The sequence below is a fragment of the Nothobranchius furzeri genome, chromosome 14 (assembly GCF_043380555.1).
Source record: "Nothobranchius furzeri strain GRZ-AD chromosome 14, NfurGRZ-RIMD1, whole genome shotgun sequence".
Lineage (NCBI taxonomy): Eukaryota > Metazoa > Chordata > Actinopteri > Cyprinodontiformes > Nothobranchiidae > Nothobranchius > Nothobranchius furzeri.
The window spans coordinates 28,657,950-28,674,431 of record NC_091754.1 but is presented as its reverse complement, the minus strand read 5'-3'; the positions used below and the strand labels follow the sequence as shown (position 1 = coordinate 28,674,431).

At 41.4% G+C, this 16,482-nt stretch overlaps 1 protein-coding gene across 1 annotated transcript in view; it reads right to left on the bottom strand.

The window, feature by feature from the left end:
- Nucleotides 1-16,482, bottom strand: part of clybl (citrate lyase beta like) — a 120,849-nt gene that overhangs the window by 35,713 nt on the left and 68,654 nt on the right. Inside the window, exon 2 of the mRNA XM_015965989.3 lies at nt 10,518-10,731. Coding sequence (XP_015821475.3) covers nt 10,518-10,731 — 214 coding nt within the window. The remainder of the gene's footprint in view (nt 1-10,517; nt 10,732-16,482) is intronic.

Here is a 16,482-nt window from a genome sequence, read left to right as displayed (position 1 = left end):
TTGATGTACTGCAGAACAGAGAAGAGGAGGTAGCATATTACATGTCTTTCTTTCAAAATAAAAGTCCATACATTAACATTAACCCACATCACCTTTCTTTGTCCCATTCTATTGATACTTCCTTCCTTCCTCCCCAACACCACTTCTCTTCACAGGCGTTACTCTCGGGTGTTGAGCACATTAAGAACGAACTGGTATGAATTGCAGCTGCCAGTGAAAACAAAATGGGTGTAACAGAATAATAAAAGAGCGAAAGTGCTTCAGTACTCACATGGTATCCATGCTGTCTGGTCTTGCTACAAATATACATTTCAAAGGGAAATTCTTGGAATAAAAATAATTAGAATTCTTTATGCCCTTTGATAACACATGCTAATCAGAAAACAACCTAACTCTTTGACCTCTGGTTCACCCATTGCACTCCCCCACATAAAGGGTCGATACATGACACTTAAATAAACATATACTCTATGACAGACAGTGAGGTTTGGAACGGAACGTCTTTCTGATCTGACCGACATGGAGTCTATTTTCTGGCTGAGCGGCTCACATATCGTTTGAGTCTTGGCAGCCTGACTAGGAGTTTCTCAAGTCTCTGGGGTCCTGTGAGGTGTCGAGTAGACAAGTACACACACGGGGCTCTCGTGAATGCATGCACACACAATACACACTCAATACAAATGTTCATCATACATAATTCAATTGGTTGACAGAAATTACTCTTGGGAAATAATGTTAACAGTTTGCTCATTAGAATCTACCCCCAGAAAGAGAGCCGAGCTTTCAGCATCCTTTGGAACAACACAGTGAGCATTGAAATGAGGTCATGCAACAGTTGACAGTTGGCTGCATAATTTATGTTAAGTTGAAAATCTCTGGTGTCAGACACAGTTCGCACATAGACCATGGTTCATGCTGACTGACAATAAGACAAAGGTAATAGACTGTAATAATGTCATCCAGTCCACAGCGATACGGCCTTCACTCATGCTTATAATGTAAGCATGAGAGGACCATCTCTGGGCCATTGGTGGAAGGTCTTATAGGGCATGTTTAATGGCCAAAAGAGAAAAAGAATAATGAAATACAGATTTTTTTATTTGGCACAAGATTTTAAACCGTCCTTCTTTCGTAGAGCCAAATATTCTTATAGTGTTTTAAAGTACACTGTATTATTTGCGTTTCCACAACTGGAACTTCGAGGTAAATTTACAGGAACTTCCCATCATGTTTCTCATCATGTCTCAACTCGACTGGGCCAGCCAAATGACCATTTTCCGGGCCGTTTTCAGGAACTTTCTGAGTACCTGGTCAGGGATAGGTACTCAGAATAGCTTGTTGAAGTAGCTGAGCGGAACTTTTGGTTAACTCAAGCTGATTGGTTGCAACTCAGTAGGAAATGACATCAGCAGACACCGTTCAAAACAACCGGCAGTTAGAAGAGTTGCTGGTGAAGCAATCGCGCTGCTATAAAATTGCTGTGAGTAAACCCCCAACACTGAAGAAAACACAGCAATAATGTAATTCATGGGGCTTTGTTGTCTCACAGGGCGGCGTAAAGGACAGAGCTTTTTATGGTCATTGAACACCACATTTTATATCACGCAGCTGCTCTCATTCTCTGAATGGATTAAATTATGATATACACTTCGACAGATTAAAACTTTTAATCTTATTTTGGATGCTTTTTGGCACTGAGTAGTGACATCACTCACTGTCACAGTTGTGATATGCTGATGTTTGTGCAAAGTCTTGAAAGACCTGAAATGGAATGGACAAAACAACTGAGAGGACTGGGACATAGCATCTCCTGAATTTACCCAGAAGCTCCGGTAATGGAAACATGGCTATTAAAAGTACCATGTCTGATTTCCAATTATAAATTTTGTTTATTTATCTTATTTTTGCAGAATTTCAAATCAATTGTTGTATTTGATCATGCTAGCACTCTTTAATTAGTCCTTAAGAAATGTGGATAAGCAAACAACAGACTTCAGGTTTTTTTAACTCAAAATTCAGAGTTAAGTGGTTTAACATAAAAACAATTATCTGAAAATGAACAGGTAAAAACGAAATGTGTGGGGGAAAACAACAGCTGATGCATTGTTTGCTCAAGCTCTAGTACAGGGAGCCTAAGTCACGCCCACCTACTTCCGCATCACGGATCCCTCGCAAGAATGAAAAAATGAATGCAAGTCAACGGGGCTAAAAACACTATTTTCTAACTCCGCTTGTTTTGTGCCATGGATTTCACACATGATGTCTGAGAATTTTAAAGACATTCTTTTTTTTTTAACAGGGAGAAACTTATTTTAGGTTTTGCGTGAAAACAAGTCCAGGACTACAAATGCGCTTCACCAGAGTGACGTCATCGAACCAGACACGGAGAAAACTGAGAGAAAAGGGCTGTAAGGTCAGCAATCTTCCTACAGGAGGAAAGAACCACCATAAATTTGGTCATGTGGTAAGTAGCAGCTACTTTGGGGAGAGGAGATTACGTGGTGACGTCACATACGCAACCTGCCAATTTCTTGTTTGTAGTCATGCTAATTACAAACTTTTACAAGCGAATAAATCTCAAAGTACATTACTGGCGTGATCGAAACACCCATCATTACTTTTCATTTACATTGCAGTACAACATATGTGTGATCCAGGGCGTAAGGCAAAGCAGATTAGAAAATAGCGTTTTTAGCCCCACTGACTTGCATTTATTTTTTCGTTCTTCCGGGACCCAAGGTGCGGAAGTAGACTTAGGCTCGTTATAATGAATAAAATCCCAAATTTAAAGGTGTGGTTTACTCTTTTATTCAATACATTTGCAGTATTCTCTAGAGTTAATCAATGCCTTATGAGTAATTAAAAAAAATGCTATGACGCTCTTGTTCTGAGATGCAGAAGTTTGCTGGTGCAGCAGTAGGCTAAAAAAAGCCGGATTACTCATTATTAGGGATGAGCCGGATACTCGTTTCAGACGAGTATCCGGTACGGATAAAGCATTTTTGACGAATACGAGCATGAAACGAGTAAACCTCGTAAATATCTGTAATCGTGCTGAAGGAAAATCCTCATTGGGTAACTGACTGTCTTCACGTTCTGTGATTGGCCAGTCACATAGAGCGCCCGCCCCTCCCTACACACAAAACTCTCTAGCCGGCCGGGAGCACAGTCCGTCCGGCTCATCCACGCACACACACAGACAGTAACGGAGCTCGCTGTGATCGCTTCACTGTTGCTCACGTTTAGGGCTGAAACGATTCCTCGAGTACCTCGAATAATTCGAGTACAAAAAATCCTGGAGTCAAATTCATTGCCTCGAGGATTCGTTTAATTCATATTTAATTAATTCATGGCTTTGCAATAGCCATGGCTTTGCAATCGTCATGTTTCACCCGGACCGAAATAAGTGACGCACATGCCCACTGGGCTGAATTCACACGCGAGTAGCGAATATAACTTAACTTTCTCTTAAGCCATGGTGGACAACTTGAACCCCGGTGGAGTGCGAAAAAGACAGAAAAAGTCAAAGGTGTGGGACCATCTTTCACGTCCTAAGACGGAAAATGTAGTCCAGTGTAAAAACTGTAAAATGGATTTAGCCTACCACAACACCACATCCTCTGTGTTGCAGCACCTGTAAATGTCACTTCTGCAAGCGGACTCGGAGCCTCTACAAGGTAATGCATTTTAGCCTGTATTTCTATATATTCTGTGGACACTGTGCGACTTTTTCATTTGTAGCACTCAAGTTTCAGCTCACACCGTACGTCTGGTAGCAACACGTCGGACTTTTTATTGTGTTATTGATGTTCGTTGTCCCTCGGGGTTTCTGCAGGAGGACACAGGTATTTATGAGTGGCGGAGGAAAACGAAAGAAAGTAAATAAATGTTTTGTGATCAGTATAATTTGACATAACCACAGCAAACATGCTTTCTCGACAATCCTTGTTAGTGTGAGAAAAAAAAGTGTAGAAATTAAAACGGACGTGTGTTAATAGGGAAACAGCCGGCGAGCCGTTTGTGCATGCGCCGTGAGCGGTTCTGGTTCTGTGTGGGCCGCAGCCGCTCGCAGCGCTACTTCAACGGTTATCCTCCTAGTTTTTGTCTGGCTTGCAGGTTAGCAGATTCTCGCACGAGGGGAAAATCGGCTCAGGTTGTATATTTTTTGCACAGACATTTGTTTACTGTGAAGTAAAGTTGAAGTGCTGAAGTTTTGCAAACTAATTTTGAATAAAACTTGAAGAATAACTGGCAATTGCTTTCTCATTTTAAGAGGCCTTTCATATTTTATAACATGCTATTTGATATAATGGTTTACAAACACAAAAGGGTAATTTATTAGAGTACTCGATTAATCGAAGAAAATATTCGATAGAGTACTCGATTACAAAAATATTTGATAGCTGCAGCCCTACTCACGTTTCTTCAGTTTTCCCTAGGTTTTCTTCAGCTCGCCTTTTTTTCAGTTGAATATTTAAAGTTACTTTTTTCGTAACTTACATGGTGCATTTGACAAGACAGAGCTGACGTGCTGCATCAGTCACTCACTAGCTCCGCTCCGGTCAGGTTTTTATTTTTTTAACTCCATCTCTCTCCCTCTCACCCTCTCTCTCTCTCACACACACACACGCACGCACGCACGCACGCACGCACACACACACACACACACACACACACACACACACCTTAATCAACATTGTTTTGTTTAACTTACTGTGGGGCAAAATGCCAAGAACGTTAAGAAAAAAATCAGTTTAATCAAATTAAAATAAAAAAATATACACAAAGTTGTGTCTGGTTCTAGCATTTCATATTTCCTAGTTCCTACTGCATGAGTTCAGATGTATTAATCCATGCACTTAAATATTAATATTCTGATTTTATTGAAAAACTTGTTCTGTAATAGTTCCTTTACTATTGTGATCAAAAATATTTAATCTCAATTCTGAGGCTGCTCTGTAAATAGTTTTCAAATAAACAATACACATAGCAAGTTCTGATCATTCCATATCAATTTCAGACTTAAAATAATATATTGATTTAAACCACACCCACTTCCGGTTAAACCACGCCCACTTCCGGGTTATGCCACGCCCAGTCCGAGTACAGATACAGATAATTTAGTTGGTTGAAGAGAAACAGATACAGATAGTGGTGTACTCGCTCATCCCTACTCATTATTATTATTAATATGCACACGCCTCAGTTCTGATTGGCTAACATAATGTGTTGCCATGCCACACAGCCATTGATGCAATGTCATGATCGCCAAGACACTCTCTGCTCTCTCTCCTTGCTGCACAAAAAAGACCTTCCTGTGTGCTGCACGAGCCAAGATGGGCGAGGCCATGAATGCAAATTCACAGTGTGACATAGATATGTGAGGATTTTCAAATCCTAGCATTTTCCGTGATGATTATATTCAGAAGTAATAATAATTTAAAATTTTTCCAGTGTTCCACACCTTTAAGAAGAATGCAATAATAAAACATTCATCTGTGATTTGTTTTTGACAGTGGTTACACTCTAGGCCAGGGGTCACCAACTTGGTGCCCACAGGCACCATGGTGCTCTCAGGAACTACATAGGGGCCTTTTCTCCAAATACAAGTCTAAGAAAAAACCTGCTGCCATGATTTTTGTTCACAAGTGCCTTAATATTGATTTAAAAACTACACATTAACATATGTTTATTAAACATGAAGTTTAGTTTAACTCTGATTTATTCTAGTTCAAAGGTCACTATCATATCAACCTAATAGCCCTTCGTGTGGCTCAATACCAATGAAGTAGCTCTCAGCTTCACAAAGGTTGGTGACCCCTGCTCTAGGCACTAATGAAATCACTCAGAACCTGGAGAAAGCTGAAGAACTAAGAGACTTGGATTAGTACAGATAAAAAGTCCACTTCCTGCTTTGTAGGCTGCTGAGTGGCCAACGCACTTCAATAGACCTAATTTGGTCTGTTTTAGGCCTCAGAGGAAAAGCAGAAGACCCAGGGGTGAACACTCTAAGGTGCTGCAGCTCAGGGTGCTGCTAGTCTGAATGATCTACGATGAATTGACTGCACCGCTCCTCTTTTCTATTCTTCACCATTTGTGTTTGTGTGTGTGTAGACACACTCAGGCGCGTGTGCATGTTTGCATTCTGCCTGTCTTGTGTGCATTTGCAGGAGCACGCTGGTGCGCAAGAGCTGCTCCCCGTCGTGTCGGCCGCGCCACTATGCCATCTGGAGAGGAAATCGAGTGTGAAGTACAGTATAGTTTGGGACCAAGCTCCCTGGCAGCGGCTCAGCAGTTAGTTCATTAGTTCCAAACTTCCAGGGATTAGGAGAGACTCTCTGCGGCAGGGAGGCAGGGGGGAGTCATGGAGGATGGAGGGACCCATGTGGGGAGAAGAGAAGGAGAAAGAGAAACACCAGGAGGAATACTGGACCAAAGGGCACTAAGAGACAGACACAGAACATGGGGGAGGGAGAGATACACAATGTTAGCCCTAAGGACACTGGGGTAGGGGATGGGGGGTGGGGAGGTGGGGGGCAGGAGGCGATGGAGAACAAGACGGTGAGGGAGAGAGGAGGAGAGAGGACAGGTGTAGCCGTCAGTTCCGCTCTGGGGTTTCAACCTGCCCTCCCTCTTCCTCCACCCCACTGATCATACAGCTATGATGATATGTGTAAGAGTGTTAGAGCAGTCAGCCTTGTCTTCCCTTCTCTCTCTCCTCCTCCTTCTCTCCCCTCCAGGTCCACAGTGGCAGTTAGCAAACTCTGGGAGGCACCTACCCTTTACTCCCTGATTTATCCCCCTAACTCTTAAGCTGTCACCATTTGGACAGAGTGCAAACACTTCTCCAGTTAAAGCAGCAAGTCATTAAACCAAACAAATCCAGATTTAGAGTTTTAAAGAAGTGGGGTACATTGATCTTCATTCATGAACTTTTTAAGTTGAGAACACTAAGAATACATTAGTGCTAATCAGACGATGCGACCAGCATTAAGTATTTAGGGCCTATCCATGCATACCCAGTACTGAACTCTTTCCTCACCTAGTCCATTGTGACCTTCACCAAAAGCAGCGCTTCAGGATGACATTTAAAAAGCCCAGTCTGTGTTGTTCTCTCATTAAAAGTGCATTATAAGACTTTGAGTCATTGTTGAGGCCTTGCATGGTTTGCCAAACCCACGGTGCGGGCTGTGTGGTTGTCATGGTGAATATAATTGCAGCAGTGCCATACACGGTAAAAACTGTCAGCGCAAACACACACGGTGGAATGGTTAAATCAGTTATCCATTTACTGAACAGCTGGTTCCGGAACATATCTTCGACTGATTTAATAAAAGACAATATAGGGTGTGTTTACAAAGCTTCCTGCTAATTGTTGTCACTGATACAAAATTTTAATAAGTAAATGTAAGATATACGGAATGTCTGACCTGAAACCTTTAGTCTTTGCAGTAAATTTATTTGGGTTAGCATTGCAACTAATATATCAAAGCCACAAATTACCATGACACAGCTATCACCAAAACATGGCTCCATGACTTGACTTGTTGTACGAAAAAAGGGTACGAAGAAAGGATACAGAAGGGAAAAACAGTAAGTGTTTTCTTTTCTTTAAAGGTGTGATTGACTGAAAAACCATTTGTAATGATTGTTTCTGATTATAATTAGTCACTTTGGACTTTTCATGCAGGCTGAACATGGAAACAGTCTCGTACACCTATCTCCTGAATTAGCTTCTGATAGAAAATAGACAATGAAACTGTAGGATTTGAAAATCCTCACACATCTATGTCACACTGTGAATTTGCATTCATGGCCTCGCCCACCTTGGTTCACACTCGCCCACAGGAAGGCTTTTTTTTTCTTTCTGTTTTTTTATGCGAGGAGAGAAAGCAGAGTGTCTTGGTGATAGTAGCTGCTCAACATGGCTGAAGGCGTTCTATTAGCCAATCAAGTGAGGTGTGTGCATGTAATTGATAATAATGAGTAATCACGTAGTTTTCAGCCCACCTCTGCACCAGCAAACTTCTGCATCTCAGAACAGGAGCTTCATGCCCCATCATGGGTCATCAGATTTCTTCCAGGATTGAGTTTTTTTCACAGTTTTATGCTATTTTATTGTTTTGATTAAGAAAAAAATATTCTTGACCTTTTCCTAAAGCAACAACACAGTAAAAAAGACCTCAGCATTTCAAAAGAAAAGCATGACTTAGCAGAAAAACAAAACCACTTTCAAACGATCACGTTAGATGAGTAACATACACTTTGAAAAAATGTGTGTGTAAACAGAAAATCTGACATTCATGGGCTCGACACACGGGAGGCGACATCGCCTCTCCTCCATTCATTTTCAATGAAACATGCGTGACAAAGCGATAATCGCGGGTCTCCCTCCTACCAAGCGAAACGCAAAAAACGTGCATGTGAATTTTTGCGCTTGTGCACATGTCGTGCACAGGCGACCCAACGACGCGATCCCAGAAAGTTGAAATATTTTCAACTTTTCATCGCTGTCGCTCGGACGAGGGCCAATCAACGGAGGTTTCATTCACTGACGAATGAGTGGGCAGGATGCTCCGTACATCTCCGAGCAAACATGGAAGAGAAGTTGATTATTATTATGTTTTATATAATAAAATCAGAAGTAAGACGGCTTTGCCGCTGGCCGCTGCCGCGGATCGCCTCCCGTGTGCCAGGTAATAAAAGCAACAAATTTCGCTGATCGCGGTGGTTTGTCGCCTCCCGTGTGTCGAGCCCATTAGTCAACATTTTAGCTGTTTTGCAGCCCAAAATGCATTTTCAATGAATATTTTAGGGGGCCTGAAATAATATTTTTATTTGAAAGGATTTCAAAGAGGAACAAAATTTGACTGCCAAAAAGCAACATTTGGAGCCAAGGAGTCGAGAACTCCAAAGCACTTTACGGTGCAATCCTTTATGCACACAGTCACACAATAAAGGTGCTGAGCTACAATGTAGGCACAGCTGCCCTGGGGCGGACTGGCAGAAGCCAGGCCACTGGGCCTTCTGACCACCAGCAGCAAGCAAGGGGGGTGAAGTGTATTTCCCAAGGACGTGACGACTGACACGACCAGAGCCCAGGTTCAAATGGGAAACCCACCAATTACAAGGCAAACTATTAACTACTGAGCCACCATTGTCCCAGTTAACCCAGTGTTGCCCCACACAGAGTCCTGGCATAGTTACTACAAGGTGTTCTTTTTAGGATTGTCAGAAACTCAGACAGAGACACATTAGCAAAGAAAAATTGTTCTTTTTTTTCTTATTAAAATGGGTTTCTAATTGCTGCAGAGGAGACAGAAACCAAGAGTTTGAAGTGAATAGGGGTGAATTTTGTCCCCCAGTAAGTTACTGTATGACACGGAAAAACGCATAACAGCTTACAAGATCATTGCACACTTTACTGAAAGCTACCGAGTCAAAGAGCGTCCCAACGTCCTGCTTAGCTACTGCCTGATCAAAAAAAGGAGATCACAATGGGAATATTAGATGGGGAACTATTGATGGACACTGCTATTTTGCCGGATTTATTGTTGGTGTTTTGACGTGCATTACTCAGAGAGCTTCAACTGGAAGTCAGAGTGGTAAGCCTGCTGAGGGACATTATTCTGCATTTTAAAGGAGTAGAACTACCCTGTAGCTAATGTGATTGTTACCTTCAATTGTAAAAGCACATACCAGGCTGGCAAGTGCAACCCACGAGCTAATTGCCGATGGAAAAAAAGGACCATTTCAGAAATGCTGGGGGAAAATGGATCATGCTATAATCAAAATCTACAATAATTTCTCACAAATTCAGTCACATATAGAGCAATTGGACACGAAGGTCAGTGAAAGAGGACAATAAAGTTGCTTGCAAAATGTTTTCAACAAGCGTCCAGCTTCTGGAATTTCCTTTCTAGTCCACTTGGCGCCTTCTGTGAAGCATTCCTCTCCACATTCCCCCCTTTCACGCATAATAAAGACAGAAGCTCTGACATCCACCACTGCCATCGTAGGGTAACAGCTTCAGCCTGTCACTCACACAGGCCATCATCTTATTGTCTTTGTCTACTACAGGAACAGCCTCCAGCTATATCAATCATCTTTACTATCGTGACTTAAAACCTTTGTTGGTTAACTTTTTGCCCGGACCCTTTCTTTATCCCACTCTCCAATCACAATTTCATGGGCAGTTCAGCTGGACCAATAGGGAGGCTGAGTGGGCAGGGGGAGAATGCTTTTAACCTGCTGCATCTGGTGCTTTCCCACTGCTAACCCAGTGGGACGTGGTCACCTTGCTTTAAAAGACTGATGAGTGGGGGAGCACCACCGCTTTTTGACAATCACAATGGGGTGAAATGTGCTCAATTTAAACATCTCACTTAGGTAGATTTCTTTTCAGTGATTAAGACCAAGCACCTGTCTGACAGAGGGGGATGAAATTAAAATCTCTCAGGGTTACAAAGCTGTGTTTGTGAACAGTATTTCATGTGGAAGTGGACACATTTTTATACCTTTTTGGTGAATGCCACTCCATCCTCGCAGTCCAACACGGCACAGTCGACATCCAGTGAGGCAAGTTTCTTCAATTTTCGTTCATCATTGCCAGGGCAGTAGAGAACTGCCCTACGGGGGATGTAGCGCAGCGAGGAGCCTGCAGAGTGATGGTGATGACGCCACGCTTCAGTATACAGCTGCCAGACTGCAGGCTGGAGCCAGTGGGTCCCCCTGTCAGCACAAATACATTCATAAACACCACATGGGCATACGCACAAATATACAAACACTAGTTAACATTGATACCTTGACTGTAGGAGCAAACATATTTAATGCACTGGTATCCTTCAGCAAACAATGTCGGTACTGGGCTCAGGGCAATGAATAATTAAAGGTTGTTGCTGCATAATCTCTTCACCATTCGTATTACAGATCCTGGCGGAAGTAGTTTCTGCACTAGAAAGTCTTAAAATTTTAAATTCAGTTAATCTTTCAGCTGTTTTATTAAGTGGATGAGAAACAGTTTTTCCATCATTGCCGTTCGTGTGGTAGACCACGGGAACTACAAAAGTTAGTTTTTAATGGGTTCTACGAAAAAAATGAACAAATAACTGATTTGTGAGAGCAACTTTTGAGCATTACCGTAACATGTTTTTCCCCCTTAAATGCTTCATTTACAATTCCTGTAATTGATCATGTGGCCCTTTTTGTTGTTGCTAAGGCTGATTAGCTGTGTGGGTCACCTTAAATTGATTAGACTCAGACTAACGCTGGGCGACATGGCCTAAAATCAGTATCACGGTATATTGAGGAGTTCACCTTGATAACTGGACAATAATTACATGTATGCACAAAAACAAAAGGACTGTGTATTAGTTGAGTCACGTTTTCATGTGACTCGAGGTGGTACAGCTTCTTAAAGGGACATGAATGTTGCCAACCCATACACATCTTTCCATTTTGTTATTACTAAATTTATTGACATGGGGAAAATCATTTTGGAAAATCAGAAAATTTGATAATCTATATTCATATTCCTTTTGAAATAAAACATCACAATATTGTCTGGCTGGGCTATGTTATTCTCTTCTTACTATCAGAAAAGGTTCCCTATAAAAAAAAAAAGTTGATTTTCACTTCTTCAACAATCCCGCACAAATCAACAAAAACTCAAGCCTGTTTAAAAAAAACAATGTTGCCAATTTCCCACAAAGCTGAGCCGACATCAGGGAGCCTTTGGTCCTTCATCAGTGGTCAGAATGTGGCGGTGACGATCATGGGATTTTCACAAAAGATTAAGCGATGGCGGTTTAAAGGGGTGTGGGGGCGGTCTCTGCACTATCACGGACTGGCTTTTAGCTCAGACATAACTTGTTTTTATTGCGACTGAAGCTTCACACCTTAAGGTTTTTGTCCTCCAAATTTCCCTTGAACTGTCTTGTGATCTGAGATTCAGCTCTAACTGAGAGAAGCTCCCAGAGTTCTGCAACTCTTCAGTTTGCCATCTAAGCTGATTCTGTTTACAAACGTGAAACTTACCACCTGTGTTTACTTTAATTTTTACTTAGAAATTTTACTTAAATTTTCAATACTTTATTTTCAACACGTGATCAGGGCACCGCCCTCTGCTGCACCAAGGCGTAATCTTCATTCGCCAGTCCGACATTGCGGTTGGCAGCATAAAAAGCCGCAAAATTCCCAGATCGTCATGCTGTCAAGGCGCTTTCACGGGGCACACCATGACAGCAGTATTGCGCTGATTTGCCAGCATGGTGTGTCTTATGAAAGCATAGTGGGATTTCATTAAGCCAAATGTCTATGTTCATGCAGCCATTGGTTAAGACATACCTTTGGATTTGTTTGTTGCAACCTTTATACATTAAATGGAACATGGAACACGAACACCAAAGCGACATCTAGTGTGTGGAGGTTGTAGCTGCAACCACAGAACAAGGTTTCAAGCCTTTGGAATACCAGGTTCTCTGCTGATACTGTGCCATCTTTCTAGAGGCAGATTTTTTAGCCAATTTCAATTTTTTCTACATCGGCCATCGGTGTAAATTATGTTTAAAAGTCGAAAAAAACAAATATATCAGGCACCTGTGTGGCCAACTTCAAGCACAGTTCTAGCATAGAACCTTTCTTTTACTTACATCATTTAATGCTGAGTTAAAGCAAAACTAACTGCTTCCAGATGAGGAGAATGACTGATCTTGTTAGCTACAAAATCCTTTTTCTCACTCATCTAATGCTGAGAAATCAAACAGGAGATAAAATTTTACTTTTGAGTGGAATATCTCTTTAAGTTTGGTGTTTAATATGTGCACTATATTTCATGTATAGTTTAGATTAATTTTTTTACTATGTACAATGTGGTGGCGTGCTTTACTTTGTCTTTTTTTTTTACTTGTAGATTCTACCTCAACCAGCCACTATTTTGCGCCGTTATTCTGGGTAATGGGTAACCCTAACCCTAAACACTTAAAAGAAACTTGAATCAGTTTTATTTTCTATTGTTCTGAAACAGTTTGCACATTGTTCAAGTTCTGAGTTTGTTTTATATTTGAAGTTCAATAAATATTGAGATTATTGGCTTATTCAAATTATTGCACACAGTGAGTAAGTTCAATCAATGTGTGTGTGTACACACACACACACACACACACACACACACACACACACACACACACACACACACACACACACACACACACTGCTCACAAGAATTAAAGAAGCACTTTTTTATTGGGCCTGGCATGACATCAATTAAACCTGTCTGATAATTTCCTGGCTAATTAAGCAGCTGAGGGCTTGTTGATCACTTTCAGCTGTATTGGTGTTCATGGACTTAATGACAGGTGCACTAAAGTGGCAACAATTACAAAACCCTCAAAACAGGACTGGTTTAACATGTAGAGGTCATTTCAAGTTTCTCCCTCTTGATCTTTTTCAGCTGGTTTTCCACTCATGCTAGTTTTGGCTCTCTACTGGCAGTGTGAGGCGATTCCTTAATCCCACAGAAGTTACACAGGTTGTCCAACTTCTCCAGGATGGCACATCCACATGTGCTGCAGCAAGAAGGCTTAATGTGTCTCCCAGCACAATCTCCAGAACATGGAGGAGATTTCAGGAGACTGGCGGTTATTCTCGGAGAGCTGGACAGGGCCGTAGAAGGTCCACAACCCACCAGCAGGACCGATACCTGCTCCTTTGTGCAAGGCGGAAAAGGCTGAGCACTGCTCGTGCCCTACAGAATGACCTCCAGAGGGCCACTGGTGTGAATGTCTCTACCCAAACAATCAGGAACAGACTTCATGAAGATGGCCTGAGGGCCCGACGTCCTGTAGTGGGCCCTGTGCTCACTTCCCAGCACCGTAGAGCTCGACTGGCATTTGCTCAAGAACACCAGAATTGGCAAGTCCGCCACTGGTGCCCTGTACTTTTTACAGACGAGAGCAGGTTCACCCTGAGCACCTGTGATAGACGTGAAAGAGTCTGGAGAAGACAAGGAGAACGCTATGCTGCCTGCAACGTCGTTCAATATAACAGGTTTGATGGTGGGTCAGTGATGGTCATATCCATGGAGGGACACACAGACCTCTACTGCCTAGGAAATGGTGCTCTGACTGCCACAAGGTATCGAGATGAAATCCTTGAACCCTTTGTCAGACCCTACGCTGATGCAGTAGGTCCTGGTTTTCTCCTAATGCACGGCATTGCCGGGCCTCATGTGGCAAGAGTATGCAGGCAGTACCTGGAGGATGAAGGAATTGAAACAATTGAATGGCTTTCACGATCCCCTGACTTAAACCCAATAGAACATCTGTGGGACATTATGTTTCGGTCCATTAGGTGGCACCAGGTTGCTCCTTAGACTGTACAAGAGCTCAGGGATGCCCTCACACAGATCTGGGAGGAAATGCCACAAGACACCATCCGTTGTCTCATTAGGAGCATGCCCCGACGTTGTCAAGCATGCACACAAGCTCGTGGGGGCCACACAAGATACTGAAAAGCAATTTGAGTTGCAGAAATTAAGTTTTTGAAATAACGGACTAGCCTGCCACATCTTCATTTCACTCCGATTTTAGGTTTCTACACAATTGAGCCCTCTGTAGGCTGATAACTTTTATTTCCATTAAAAGACTCGGCATCCTTTTGTTGTTATTTGTCCAACTTCATATTGAGATCTGATGTGTTTCTTTAAAGTGTTCCTTTAATTTTTGTGAGCATATATAGTACAGGCCAAACGTTTGGAAACACCTTCTTATTCAGTGTTTTCTTTATTTTCATGACCATGACCATTTAAAAAGGAGCCAACAAGTGCTAAAAACCTCTGAGAAGTCCTTCAAGACTGTTGGAAAACAATTTCAGGTTACTACCTCTTGAAGCTCATCAAGAGAATGACAAGAGTGTGCAAAGCAGTAATCAGAGCAAAGGGTGGCTATTTTGAAGAAATTAAAATATAAAAGATGTTTTCACCTTTTTTGCTTAAGTACATAACTCCACATGTGTTCATTCATATTTTTGATGCCTTCAGTGAGCATCTACCAATGTAAATGATCATGAAAATGAAAACAATGAATGAGAAGGTGTGTCCAAACTTTTGGACTGTGCTGCATATACCGTATATCTGCCTTAATAATCGGCTTTAGATATTGTCCATCGGCATCAATGTTCTTTAAAAATTGGTATCGGCATCGGCCTTAAAAATAAATAAATAAATAAATAAATCAGTCGGCCTCTACTTCTTTCTGCACACCTCTAAAAGCCCCTTGGAGATACTATTTAAAACAATGATAGATTTTTATTAAATTGTTCCATATTCAATCTTTAAATATAATGGGGCATGGTGAATAATTTTTTGTTGAGCATAATTTATCCCAAATAACAGCAAGAAAGAGGATTTCCCACCACTAACCCTCTCAGGTTATCTGAAGTCCTTGTATAGTGTCCTTCTTTGTCTGGCAAAAGAAAGCAAGCAAGAGAGAAGATATCTGCTAAATGAGTTATTCTCTCGTCTTGTTTTTTGCTCTCTAAAGGAGCTTAAGTGACTTCAATAGCCACTTAATCCTGTCAACTACGCTTCCACGTGCCCTCAAGTCCCAATAAGGCCTAATCTACACAGAATTGTTGCATTTGTAGCAGGTAGTTAAAGCCAATTCAGAATACTTCAAGCAATTTAGAGCTTCCAGGCACTGAGACTACTTACAAAATGCATGAGCAGAAAGTATGACAAAGTTAGGAAGGGGACACTTTAGCCAAATCCAAATTATAGTAGACAGAGTTAAAAAAAATTAAATTCCAAAGAGTAAATGCCTCAAGGGATACATTGATGATAGAAATATGAGAAGGTACAGAAAATTTCTTGTAAAATGGGGGACGTGAGTGCATAACTTAAGACCTGTACAGGGCACAAAGAAATCAGAAGTGCTCTCCGGGAACTGTTCAAAGCAGCAGAAAAAAAGAAAATAAAAGAAAGCAGAACTAAGCACCCGATAAAAGCCAAAGTACATGTCAAATAAAGATTAGAGTTATTGAAAGAGATTTTCTCCCATTTTGAGTTATGTTTCTCTGTAAAGGTTGTAATTTAATACAATAATATAATAAAACTATTCCTTAATGGCCACAGCTGGAGAAATAATGGGTGTCTCTCAATGTCAGGGCACCTAGTGCCTTGCTTACAAGTACACTGTTCTTCCTTGGTCAAAGAAAATGGTTAAATGGAACAGACTTATCCACATCAAGTCACGTGACATGTGAGGTAAGTTATACTTTATACCTAGTTTTAGTATAAATATAAAACAAGCTTTTTACCTTTTTAACTCTTTTATATCCTTAGTGCATTTTTTGCAGACAGGTGTGTTTTTGTGAATAATTTGGCTATGCTAATACAGTTTATCTTATTTATTGGGAGGTTGTGTGTTTTAGGGGAATTACAAAAACCAATTAGAAAAATTGTTGTACTCCATTCAATATAAC